This window comes from Spea bombifrons, chromosome 8 (assembly GCF_027358695.1).
Source record: "Spea bombifrons isolate aSpeBom1 chromosome 8, aSpeBom1.2.pri, whole genome shotgun sequence".
Classification (NCBI taxonomy): domain Eukaryota; kingdom Metazoa; phylum Chordata; class Amphibia; order Anura; family Pelobatidae; genus Spea; species Spea bombifrons.
Genome location: NC_071094.1, coordinates 45,665,967 through 45,679,150, shown reverse-complemented (window position 1 = coordinate 45,679,150; position 13,184 = coordinate 45,665,967). Strand labels below are relative to the sequence as shown.

Sequence of the window (13,184 nt, the reverse complement as noted above, 5' to 3'; positions counted from 1 at the left end):
ATTTGTTGTTAAAAAATGAATGACCCAAAAAGGAAAATGAAAAACGTGTCCAAATCTGTCCAATTGAACTCACCCCATCAAACTATATAGGTTTGAAAACTAGACACCCCAGGATATTTCAAATGCTGGTATTTTAACCCTTTCCAGCCTTTGTACGAATTTGTGGTGATATTTTTGTGTGTGCCCATGTCTTTCCTCTCCTGGGATACAACACTGCCATACAACACCCCAATGTGCGTTCAGCAACTTCTCCTGAGTACAGTGATATCCCCCATGCCTGGGTTTGTTGGGTTGTTTGGGAGGTAAAATGCGAAGAGTCCATTTTTTTGGAATTTGGACACTTGGTCAAGTTTGTTCTACATTTTGTTGGCACTTTTGTTACCAACTTATTATTATTTCCCTCTTGGAAAGTTGCTTTTTTTTTAAAGGACGCCGCCATCTTGGGAGAGGCAATCTCTTGCAGTGGCGCCCGTGACCGTTCTCCAGATCTTCGTTGATCGCCTCCTAAGCTCTTTTAAATTAGGCGTTCGTTGCCATATTATATGTGGAGGACGTTGACGTCTGGAGGGGGCCACACGGGGCCCCTGCTGCCGATCTCTGTGTTGCTGAATGCCTCCAGGCATTACAGCAACACCGTTTGAAGGTTTGACGTGCCAGGAAACCTATTAACGAGAAACCTACAGGTGCCCTTCGTAAAAATATAATCTCCTTCTCATCTCCTTGTGGTCTGAGGGAGATTTAAGACATCTTCCTGCACTGATCTTTACTTTCACCCTCACTTTTTAATGCTCATAGTTCAATATTTCTCAATGTGTGGCCATCCCTTTAAATAATTAAGCTGTTCTGAGTATAAATACAGAGGGAGGTGCGAGGAGCAGCACAGTGCAGAGGACGCCTCACTCCAGAGTTTTATCATCACGATGGCGCTGGGACTGGTCGGGACGTTTCTCCTGGTCTCCTGTATCACCGCCCTGCTTTACCTGATCGGATGGAGGGGCAAAAAGAAGCCGGGAAACCTGCCCCCAGGACCTACCCCACTGCCCCTGCTGGGGAATATTCTACAGATCAGCACCAAGGAATTACCCCAGTCTCTGGTTAAGGTGAGGAGGCTTTACTGGGGCAGTTACTGGGAGCCTGCGATCTCCTGAACTGCATTTCACTCTTTTTATTCTAATGACCAATTTCTGTGCAATAATGATCTAAAATGGTGCATATTTGCACTTTTTATACACAGTTTCTCGTAGCACAACTTTTCTATCCGTTGGTAATTTATTTATTTGGAACATATTTCACTATTAAATCTTTTAGCGAATCATGAACCAATGGGGTCTGTAATCACCCTGGAGTGAGTTTTACAAAGTATACAGTTTGTCGAGATGGATTAATTGCGCATGTTAATTTATTATGTTCTGTAGTCGAGAGCTGGCATTACTTTATACATGTAGTATAGAATAGAGAATACGGAGAGAATCTGACGCTGTTTGAACAAGTTTTGTTGGGTAAATATTTCCTACTAGAGGTTTTCATGTCCATCATTCCCTCTGCAGTTGAGTGAGAAATATGGACCGGTGTATACGCTTCACCTGGGCAGCCAACCGACCGTCATGCTCATTGGGTATGAAGCCGTAAAAGAGGCCCTTATAGATCATGGCGATGCATTCAGTGACAGGGGGAACACGGAGCTGAATGATTTAGTGATCCAAGACTACGGTAAGACACAAAAACAGCGCATCACCCAACCGCTAGACTGTGGTTGCCTCATCTGTAGTCTCTGTAAGTCAAATTGTTATGTTATATACTACTTGTTATGTCCTGTCCACCCATTGTACAGCTCTAAGGAATTTGATGGCGCCATATAAAACAATACATAATAAAATCTGAAGCAAGGGAGGGGAAAAGGGTCAGGGGTTCCCAAGCCTTTATGTGTAGGAATGTGAACATTTAGGAAAACAGTGAAGATACATTTAAAAGTAATAATTTGTAAGTCATAATTTATGATCTTAGTGCATTTGTCAGAACACAGACCAGGGAGCCAAGGTGGAGTCCAGTGCAGGGGATACCAGGGGCTCTGTCTGTACCCCACGATGCTTAATGACTGATAGGTAGGTACATACAGGCAAATAGCAAAAACACACATATCAGGTAAACGCAAACAGAACTGGTTTCCACAGAGGAGAACAAATAATGGCTTGGCAGGATACGGACTTCGGACACAGAACTTGGAACGGATAGGGTAAACATGATGGGAAAGATCACTTTGGGTCAATACCAGAAGATCTAGGATCAGGACGCAGAGAAACAGCTGAGCTTTATACACCATAATTCAAAGGCCCAGACTGGGGGATAGAGTAGGTATTTAAAGGTAAAGCTATACCCAGGTAACGTGGCTGAGCTGTCCAAATAATTAGTAACGGGTGCTCCTGAGAGGGAAGGGTGGCTGCAAGAAATGACAGTATGCATAAAATAGACAGGATCCCGGCAAGCAGGGAGGAACCCTGACAGCAATGTATGTTATTTGGGAAATAAACTATGGAGTCCAAATATCTCAGGCATATCATAGGACAAAACATCCAATAGAATTATACATAGTAAGAATGAGGGCTATAATTATAAATAAATTAAGAATTATAGCACATTAAAAAATGACCGCCTGTTGAGAATCATTTTATCAGTTTTTATGTTCCAACTTCTAAAATCTTGGAACATCTCTTATATGTTTCATTTCATTTTTTTGCTTCAGGGATAATCGGGAGCAACGGGGAGAGGTGGAAGGTCATGCGCAGATTCTCCCTTATGACCTTGAGGAATTTCGGAATGGGGAAGAGGAGCATCGAGGAGAGAATACAAGAGGAGTCGCAGTGCCTCGCGGAAGCATTTAAAAAATACAAGGGTGGGTAGAACTAGAATTTGTTTTGAGAAAAAAGGATTTTCATTATTGATTAGGACGTAATGCGAGAAGTCCGTTTTTAAGGCCAAGAGTAAGGAGACACATCTTTTGAAAAATATTTTGGGCAAATAAATTATTAGGTAAAGAAAAAAATCCACAAACTTTCTTTTTTACAATACAAGCTAACCTGAATGATAAATATTTAAGATGGAGTGTTTCATAGAAGTCTTGTATTATAACTGTAATTCTAAACCATGTTTCCGAGTACATCATGCATTTGGATCCAAATCTTAAACGCATTTCAATAATTTTCCAACTTTACGTGACAGATTCCTCTTTTGACCCTGTACGTCTTCTGGGACAGGCCGTCTCCAACATCATCTGCTCCGTTGTCTTTGGAGAAAGGTTTGACTATGAAGATAAGACTTTTGCGACTCTCCTCTCAAACCTCAGAGAAATCAATGAATCGATAAAAACACCGTATGGCCAGGTGAGAGCTGCCATGCTGGAGATTGCCAGCAAGAATTTTCTCCCTTTTAATTGTATGATTTTGTAATTTTACATATTCTGGGTCCAGAATTATGTCCCAGGTGCCACCAGACAAATAAAATGTGCTACTCCACTCCACGTAATATTATCAAGAATTAGTAAATTTGCCCAGAAAACCAGCAGAGCAAACAGAAGGAAAAGAAAGAACACAGGGGAGAAAGAACAGCAACATGAGCACCAAAGAGCCATAGAAACAACTCTAACCATGGTGGTACAACTACCATTTAAATTTTGGGAGGTTCATCTCTATGGAAGTTTATCATATTCATGAAAAGGTGTCTAATGGAAATCATGTTCGGCTCAATATCAATGTTTTTGTTGTAGCTCCTCAATATTTTCCCAAGGGTATTGTGGTGGATTCCTGGTCCTCACCAGAAAGTGCTCACTTGTTTCTTTAAAGTGAAACAGTATGTGTCGGACTCTGTGAAATCGCACCAAGAGACAGCGGACATCAACTACCCACGAGACTTCATAGACTGTTTCCTCGCACGGATGGAGGAGGTAGGGTCTCGTTCTGTTTCTCCTGCACGCTGTAGAAGAGGAATACGGGGGTTCTATATAGATTTATAAAAAACAATAATAATTAAACGTTCCTAACATGATTCTCCACCAGGAAAAGGATAATCCCAAAACTGAATTTCACAATGAGAATTTGGTGGCAGCGGTAGTGGACCTTTTTTTTGCCGGGACGGAGACCACAAGTTTGACCCTGAGATACGGCTTCCTGATTCTTCTTAAGTATCCAGAGATACAAGGTAAGGCACTAAAAAATATTCCCCAAATAACTATTATTTCATATAATTTTCTGTTTTTAGAGAGAGATTTTGAGACAGAATTACATTGAATGTGAATGCTCAGCTTTTCCTTAATGTTCCACTTGGCATTAATTTGGTCAATAGCGAACATTCAAAGTCATGCATCTGTGAACAATGAGAAATACGATGTCATATTGTAGTTAGGAAAGAATGGCTTCAATGTGAGGTTTTGCTTTTCCCTGGATCATCAGTGGGAAGGAATATGATGGAATATGATGAGCAGATTCATAGAATGTTTTAGTTATTATTCCAGACCTGTTGTTGTTATGTTCTATATGTTCTCTTCAGGGAAAATCCACGAGGAGATTGACCAAGTCATTGGCCAAGATCGCTGTCCATCAGTGGAGGATCGGAGTAAAATGCCCTATACAGACGCTGTGATCCACGAAATTCAGAGATTTGCTGACATCGTTCCTGCTGGACTGCCGCATGCAGCCAGTAGAGACACGACCTTCAGAGGATATCACATCCCCAAGGTCAATAAGATGCTTCAGGGTGTAACTTAGTGGGAAAACAACAAATATGTATCATAAACCTGTTTAACTACCTTAAGCAGCTGCCCTAATTTATCTGTGGCCGGATTACATAGGAATTCTGCAATGTCTCCTGAGAGCCTGGAATTTGTTTACTGATGATTGTAATCATTTTATTTTAGGGCACCTTTTTATTCCCAGTTCTGACTTCGGTTCTGAAAGACCCCAAATGTTTTAAAAACCCTGAAAAGTTTGATCCTGGTCACTTTCTGGATGAGAATGGACGGTTTAAAAAGAATGACGCTTTCATGCCATTTTCAGCAGGTAATAACATTGTCAGTCATCATAATGCCCAAAGCAGGCGACCCGCTGTAGCCGTCTAACCTTCTTCTGCTTGCACTCCAGGTAAACGTGTTTGTGCGGGAGAAGGCCTGGCTCGTATGGAGCTCTTCCTCTTCCTCACCACCATCTTACAAAAGTTCACCCTGAAGCCAACAGTGAAGACAGAAGACATTGAGATCACCGCAGAGCCAAACAGCAGTGCTTCAAGGCCACGTCGCTACCAGATGTATGCCGAGCCACGATGAAATAGATTAACCCAGAACACAATATAGCAAATGGATCGCAGACTTAATGTCTAAAAAATTATCTTCAGAGAAATTAGAGATGTGAGGAAAACTCAGAATTGAACCTGATATACTTCTATATTTTTCTAGACTTAAGAAAATCCAGTTTTTTTAGATTTGCGTTTGTTTCTCATAGCAAACCTTGAAGTTTTATCCCATCCTTCTTCTCTCCTTCTTCATTGTCCTTTGAAGCTCACATCACATGTTACTGTCAACCAATTAACTATCTTTGCATTAAAAAAATGAGAAACAAACAATTTAACTCTTGTCTCTCAATGTCAATGTAATCAACAGAACGGCACTAAACCCACCTCCAGGATACATGCTGCTAAAAAAAGCCATTACAGATAAACATCTTTTCTGGTGCAAAATCCTAAATTTGAAGGAATCAGTAGACCATTTTCTATTGGTTTCCATGGAAAACAATTATACCATTTTGCTCCAGAATGGCTCTTAATGCATGACCCCCAATCAGATCCAATCATGAGGTATCGGAATAGTACCACCCCTCTTGCATGTAATATTACCATTTTAAACCTATGGATATCGATACAGAGCAGCGGCATGTTTAACCCTTTAAATGGTGTGAGGCGATATGTTGCTTTTCCACCTGGTCCCAAGATTCTTAGTAAATTCGATGGGACAGTCCGCTTTGTCGGGGTAACATAGGTTAGGGAGCTATTTACTATGACAGGGTGGTTAGGGCAGTCTTAGTTTTGTATGGAAGTGTGCAGTTTAAGCAGCAAGATCTGATTGATTGTCAGGATGTCTGAAGAGAAGATATGCTTCGGTAAGGAATCTGTACATAGCACTTTATTCTAGACTCGCACAGTTTGTTTTTGGATGAATGCGTCTTTGTGGCAATAAAATTGTAAAACGAACAAGAGGAGGAGAAGCTCACCATTTTGCCTGCACTGAGGAGGGACATTGAGTGAGCTGATCTGCGTTTGTCCAATCAGCTCACTCCTGTCACGTCGTGTTGAGGGCTTGTCCAATGGCTGTGCTGCATCTCACAGACTAGTAACGGAGAGAGCATATATGAGAGCGGAGCAGGCAGGGGGATCCATTCATGTGACGCTGCAGCTGAGCATTTACAGAGATTCTTCTGTGTGAGACTTGGCGAGCCTCGGCCGGCCACTTCTCACAGTGTCTAAAACGCTCTAAAGTTCTGATTTAATTAAAATCATTACCCTTGGTCTCAAATTCCCTATTCAACAACTGTTACACTTTTATATCTTGTTTCCATGGTAACCGGACAAACACAAACTTTCCGCCAGTGCCCAGCTTTATTCCCAGTACTGAGTACCTGTTTTATTCAAGATTTAGAAATATTTTTTTTTTCTTTGGTTCTCAGAATCATACGATAAAATCAGCATAAAACCATGAATTCGACAACATTTTCAACCCCATTGTCTCCTGGAAAAAAAACCTCACCCCAATTCTGGGAAGTTTATTTCAAAGGAGCAAAAGTTACAATAAGAGGCCAGAATCTAACACTAGAGGGTCAGAGGCTGAGATGGAACAGAAGGAAGTTTTACTTTTCTAGGAGGGTGGTAGATGAGTGGAACAGCCTCCCAGCAGAGCTGGTAGAGGGTAATACAGCGAGGGTATTAAACATGCGCGGGATAGACATACGGCTCCTGAATCTAAGACGAGACCAACGACTGATTAAGGTTTGAGTCTTTACAGAAGGAAAACCGGACGGACTAGACGGACTGGATGGGGCCGATCTCACAAACTGCATCACATAATGTGATGACAACACTTAATATGAACAGGATGTGACATCATGGAGGAATGTAGAGGAATCTGCAATGTGTGGAAAAATAGATGGGCACAAGAAAAGAGGGGACCTGTTCATATAAGTGCTCCGGGGCCCCAAGCTCCTTGCTCACAGGCACATCCACAATCCAACAATCCACAATTTCAATCACAGTTATTCCCACATTAATCCCTGATCTCCCAAACATGGAGGACTGTGACGATCCGGGTCATCCTCCATAGCACGCTATTTCCAGGCACCGCATGTCCTTAATAGGTGGATATGGAAGGAGGGCTGCAGGGAGTGCGAATGATTAATGATTCCAGCGATATATCTCAGAAATGTCTATAAATGGCAGAAATAATCAGTAATTAATGTTCTTCCTCTGTCCTGAGATACGGGGTTTGGGTTCAGATTGTAAACTTGTATTGTAGGTTAATGTGTAAATGAGAGATAGCTGTGGCCATAAAGCTGGGTGTTTGAGCTCTTCCTTGGCCTTATAGGGAGAGCTCTCCCTATATAATGTATGGCCGCCCCGCCCCCCAGGGTATGATGTCATTCTGTCTCTATCACAGTCTGTTGCTAATGTGTACATTAAGCCGGTCGCAGCTCGCTCTGTATCTGTCCCTGAGCTTTTCAGGTCACGCAGCTTCCTGCCTGCTTCCTGGATCTTCCCCGATCTCAGCATGGAGCTGGGGGTAACTGGGACCCTGCTACTCATCGCGCTCACCAGCTGCTTACTGTACTTTTACAGATGGAGGGGCAGGCTGAGAGGGAAAAACATGCCCCCTGGACCTGCCCCATTGCCCCTGCTGGGCAGCATGTTGCAGATAAACCCTAAAGAACTGCCACAGTCTTTGGTGAAGGTGAGTATGGACTCGGCTACTATATCAGGGTTTGGCAAAACAACTTTATAATGGTTATTATTTATTGATTCATATAGCACCATGATATTCCGCAACGCTGTACAAAGGGGAAGCGGGGGGTATATTATTAGACATTTTAGATTTTAGACTTCCCATAACAGGTCAGAAACTACTAACCAGCCCTTTCCATAGGGCTATTGTTTTGGATTATTAATTAGTTGTCAAGGAGCTTCCATTATGGGAACGTGTTTTTTATATGGCGCTTTATGCGTGTTTCTGCAGATGAGCGAGACGTACGGCGCCGTGTTCACCATCTACCTTTCCCATGAGCCTGCGGTGATCCTGGCCGGCTACGACTGCGTCAGGGAGGCGCTGGTGGATCACGCCAAGTCATTCGGAGGGAGAGGGACCAATGATCTGGGTTACCTGCTGTTTAAAGGTTATGGTGAGTTTTATTCTGCTCGTATTTTCACTGCAACTCTAGGCATAACGTGGCCAGCGCCACCAGCCACCCCTCTGCGCTCTCACCGATGAGCACCAGGGTATGACATCATATCTCGCTTCTCCAGCTTTCAAGAATGGGCAGCTCCGGGTGCAAATTAAATATGGAAGCTGTGCCCACATAGTCCTCCAGAGTGTTAATTGAATGGAAGAGGAGATCAGTGATCTTCTTTTTTATTGTCCTATAGAGCAGTTGCGCCAAGAGGGGGATGGGCTCTCTGTTACGTCTAATAGGGGCTGCGCCCCCCGCCCTGGACTTGCTGCCCTAGTCAGCCTAGGTGAGAATATACAACTGGTCCTCATGAGAGCCTTGATGAGTGACAATGTTACCAAATCTTGATCGTTGATGTCATTAGGCACGTGACATCTTCTGACATTCCACGTAATAGGGCGCAGAAAGTGTTTTTGGGGCCACGTACACTCAGGGGCCACTTTAATAAGTACTTAAGTTTTGTTAACACAAAAATGTGAGGGCGGATCATACGGCCGTTACTCTAATATACTCTCAGGTGTGATACTCAGTAACGGAGAGCGGTGGAAGCAGGTACGGCGTTTCTCTATCACCACGCTGAGGAATTTCGGCATGGGGAGGCGGAGTATTGAGGAGCGGATACTGGACGAGGCTCATTATCTCGGAGAGGAATTCCGGAAAAATGGCGGTTGGTTTAATCTAAATATTTTACCTTTGTGACAGAGAGCAGTGAGAATTACGCAATATCAAAGTCTTTCTTTATCTTCTTTTATTATGGCTAATAACGCCACATTCCAATGCACAGGACCATGGTGTGTCCAGAAACTAACTCTTAGTAGTGATTGGAGGATATCAATTTTTTTCTGGTCTTTTATGTTAAAAATTTTTATTTTTTGACATGTTCGGTTCATCTTCAAATTAACATATCAGGGGAAAGCCATTAATACTTATTTGACCTACAAATGATAGAAATTTAGGAAGATACGGTTATTTCCCAAAGTCATTCTAATGCTTTTAACAGCTCAATGTCCCTTCAAGAAAAACTTTTGACTCTTTCTCTTTTTAGACACCCCCACCGACCCCACCTCGCTGCTCACCCTGGCCGTCTCCAACGTCATCTGCTCCATTGTGTTTGGAGACCGCTTTGGTTATGAAGATGAGAAGTTCAAGACTCTGCTTTCTTTGCTAAAAGAAATATTTGCGCTCATGTCGTCTGTTTGGGGGGTTGTAAGTTAACGCGTTTAAAGATTTGTAAAAATAATGTTTTATTTTTAACTAAAATAGTGCTTGTGGGGCAAAATCCAACATATTTAGGCATGAGATGCACCACTTCATATGACTGCGCGTCTTTTCTCGACTGTCACACATAGGGCTTGTCTAGCGGAATCCTTCCCTTCCTTTGTTTCAAAAACCCAGTTGATGCCTTCATCCGCATAACCACCCGGACACAGAACACCAATAAAAATGGCCGCATCGTTTATCCATAAAATAATACATAAAGTAAGCGGACTTTGCCAGCACATTATATGTATCTTAAAATTCATTATATGACATTCTCCATTGAATGTTTCCGCTGTTCATCTCCGTAAATCCAGGTTTAAAAAAAAACATCCAGATCAGTAAAATCCAACCAGTCTCAATCCAATCGGTCAAGCCCAAAAGGCGAACGGTAGGAAATTACTTTCTACTTCCAAAGGCCACTTAAATCCCGGATAAACCCATATTTATCTAAATTCCTACTATATAAGTTTGGAAGCAGTAACAATAGCATGTGTTGCATGAAAAACTTTATAAGCCCTATCCACCAAAAGTGGCAACGTTACTGCAATTAGCAGGCACTCCTCATCCTGCACATTTGACTTTCGGGTACATGAAAGAGGCATTGATGGTAGACGTTCTAAAAACATATTTTTATAATTTTCTCTTAGCTCCTCAACGTATTTCCGAAAACACTCCATGCTCTCCCCGGACCTCATCAGAAGATCTTCACAAATCTGGAGAAGTTAAAGGCTTTCATATCCGAGTCGTTGGAAAGTCACAGAAAGACTCTTGATGTGACCTGTCCGCGCGATTTCATCGATAGCTTCCTGATCAAGATGGAGGAGGTAACGGATACATTATCCATAAAAGTATGAATGGCTTTACACTGACATTTCGCTCTATGGAGCCTTTCATGCCAGTGGAGGAGGAGAAGCCACAGTTTTCTTTATTCCGCGTTGTCGGTGACCACTTTGCCCCATTAATGTTTACAGGAGAAGGACAACCCCAACACTGAATTCCATTTTGATAACTTATTTGGGACAGTCATCGACCTCTTCTTTGCAGGGACAGAAACCACGAGCACAACTCTGAAATATAGCCTCAACATTCTGATTAAATATCCAGAAGTGCAAAGTAATTATTTCCTTTTTTTCTATTACTTTTAGATTATCCTTTCTCTTAAATTTAACATTGACTTTTAGTGTCCACCAAGAACTTTGCCACACGAGGCCCCTATTCACCGACGGGCTCTGTCAGTATCTACTAAACTCCTTCTGCCCTAACCCTCTTGATACTTAAGGACCTTCTCGTGGACTTCACCCGAGTCCTTTCTCCATGTTAGTGCCTGTAGCTCTATGATGGGTTCTAAGTCAATGCCCATGTGCAGACTGTACTTATCTGTAGGATGTCCAAGAAGCTTCTCACTCGTGTCCTTGACCTTAAAACTCCCATTTTACATTCAATTGTCAACCATCACGCCGCCTTTCTCTCCCTGGTAACAAGAATTTAACAGAATTTAAAGTTATAATTTTCTAAATTCTAGGAAAACTTCACGAAGAGCTGGACCGCGTTGTTGGCCAGAGCCGCTGTCCTTCGTTGGAAGATCGCGTGAAGATGCCATACACGGACGCCGTCATCCATGAGATCCAGAGGATGGCAGATATTACACCCATGGCACTTCCACACGCAACTACAGAAAACACTACATTCCGAGGATACAACATTCCGAAGGTCAGGAGGACCTCCTGTTACTATGTTAATCGTGGGATCAACCCTACAATTACAGTCCGAGGGCAGGTGTATCCGCGAACGAGTCTGTGCCAATGGCACCGATTCCTAGCTTTCACAGCCTGAAGTTTAATAACCTCGTGTTATTAATAGAGCTGTATCCGCGCTTTACTTTTAGGGTACCCTGGTCTTCCCCATGTTGACTTCAGTCTTAAAAGACCCCAAACACTTTAAGAATCCGCAGCAGTTTGACCCTTCGCATTTCTTGGATGAAAACGGCTGTTTTAGGAAGAACGAAGCCTTCCTGCCTTTCTCGATCGGTAAGGATAAAACTTTTAAAGTGACTTATTTATCTCAAAACTAAAACAAATACTGAAATTGCATTTATTTTATAAATGACATGAACCACGGGATTCCTAATCTGGATGGGTGTTCTCTCTCGCAGGGAAGAGGAGCTGCCTCGGGGAAAGCCTGGCCCGGACGGAGATATTCCTCTTCCTCACGACTATTTTGCAGAAGTTTCACGTGAAGTCCGACTCGGCCCCCGGAGACATTGAAATCACCCCAGAGCCTCAAAAAAACGGAGCATTGCCCCGAACCTATAAAGTCTACGTGAATCCGAGATGAACGATTTCTCCTTACAGAGAAATGTAACGGGATTACCAAACTGCGAATTAGCATTTTGTACTTGATACATTATTTTAAGATTTTAACCTAAAAACCAGTTTACATAAAAAATATCACATTTAATAAAAAGTATGTTATGCATTTGGGCTATTTTTAGTTTCGTTTTCCAATTTTTACAGTAGACGCAGGGCCTGACATTGCATTTTTTTTTCATTCTTGTTTTCTGCTTAGTCGCCATGATTATGATTCTGTCCTACGGCTGTAATAAATAAATGGCAGAACAGTAAAGTCTCAAAACGTCCGCATCCCTTTTTAAACTTCTCCTTGGAAACGTCCCAGGTTTTAGGGTTCTTTAGGCTATTATAGAGGAAGAAATTTCCATTGATCAGTCTGAGATTATCCACAAGAGCAGAGAACAGAACACAAAGAGCCAACAGGAGGGCCGGATCTCCTTGGTCTCTCCCCACAAGGGTCGGGAACAATCGATGGGGGGGGGCACTGAAAAAGAGCTACCTAACTCCCCTCCACACCAGAAAACACAATGGTGCCCAAGCGTAACCCGCAGGATGCTATGAGCTACACCTGCGATACAATTAAGTAGGGAGGTCTACATCTGACAGACATCAGCTCACACAGCAATTTTTTAAATAAAATATTTAATTAGTATTATTTATAATTATCAATGTATTATTAATTACATTGTACAGTGCTGCGGAGTATGGTGGAGATATATAAATAATAATAACACACATTGTACAGCTTTGCAGAGTATGAGGGCGATATATAAATAATAATAATAACACATTGTACAGCGCTGCGGTGTATGGTGGAGATATATAAATAATAATAACACATTGTACAGCGCTGCGGAGTATGACGGCGATATATAAATAATAATAACACACATTGTACAGCGCTGCGGAGAATGACGGCGATATATAAATAATAATAACACACATTGTACAACGCTGCGGAGTATGAAGGCGATATATAAATAATAATAACACACATTGTACAGCTTTGCAGAGTATGAGGGCGATATATAAATAATAATAATAACACATTGTACAGCGCTGCGGTGTATGACGGCGATATATAAATAATAATAACACACATTGT

General features: G+C 42.2%; 2 protein-coding genes across 4 annotated transcripts in view; both read left to right on the top strand.

Moving 5' to 3' along the window:
• The window catches only part of LOC128502691 (cytochrome P450 2C8-like), a 63,513-nt gene extending 57,935 nt beyond the window's left edge, over nt 1–5,578 (top strand). Inside the window, exons 1-9 of one of the 2 annotated variants that reach the window (XM_053472578.1) lie at nt 785–1,100; nt 1,548–1,710; nt 2,741–2,890; nt 3,217–3,377; nt 3,761–3,937; nt 4,050–4,191; nt 4,540–4,727; nt 4,907–5,048; nt 5,130–5,578. In XM_053472578.1, coding sequence (XP_053328553.1) covers nt 921–1,100; nt 1,548–1,710; nt 2,741–2,890; nt 3,217–3,377; nt 3,761–3,937; nt 4,050–4,191; nt 4,540–4,727; nt 4,907–5,048; nt 5,130–5,311 — 1,485 coding nt within the window. In that variant the 5' untranslated portion in view covers nt 785–920 and the 3' untranslated portion in view covers nt 5,312–5,578. Of the gene's footprint in view, nt 1–784; nt 1,101–1,547; nt 1,711–2,740; nt 2,891–3,216; nt 3,378–3,760; nt 3,938–4,049; nt 4,192–4,539; nt 4,728–4,906; nt 5,049–5,129 lie in introns of those variants that run through there. The other variant, XM_053472581.1, reaches the window with a different exon arrangement.
• A 2,683-nt stretch (nt 5,579–8,261) lies between these two features.
• LOC128502713 (cytochrome P450 2B11-like) lies at nt 8,262–12,113 on the top strand. Of its 2 annotated transcripts, none has more exons than XM_053472604.1 (6): nt 8,262–8,423; nt 10,379–10,555; nt 10,703–10,844; nt 11,254–11,441; nt 11,617–11,758; nt 11,884–12,113. In XM_053472604.1, the coding sequence occupies exons 1-6, from the start codon at nt 8,391–8,393 to the stop codon at nt 12,063–12,065; spliced, it is 864 nt and encodes a 287-aa protein (XP_053328579.1). In that variant the 5' UTR covers nt 8,262–8,390; the 3' UTR covers nt 12,066–12,113. The 2 variants fall into 2 exon arrangements, with proteins under 2 accessions (XP_053328579.1, XP_053328578.1); XM_053472603.1 differs by lacking the exon at nt 8,262–8,423 and adding an exon at nt 9,880–9,950.
• The last annotated feature ends 1,071 nt before the right edge of the window (nt 12,114–13,184 follow it).

Coding starts and splice junctions, on each gene's coding strand:
- LOC128502713 (XM_053472603.1), top strand. CDS start 9,915: ATGGCCGCATCGTTTATCCATAAAATAATACATAAA. Junction 9,951..10,378: donor TCCATAAAATAATACATAAA/GTAAGCGGACTT, acceptor ATTTTCTCTTAG/CTCCTCAACGTATTTCCGAA. Junction 10,556..10,702: donor TCCTGATCAAGATGGAGGAG/GTAACGGATACA, acceptor TAATGTTTACAG/GAGAAGGACAACCCCAACAC.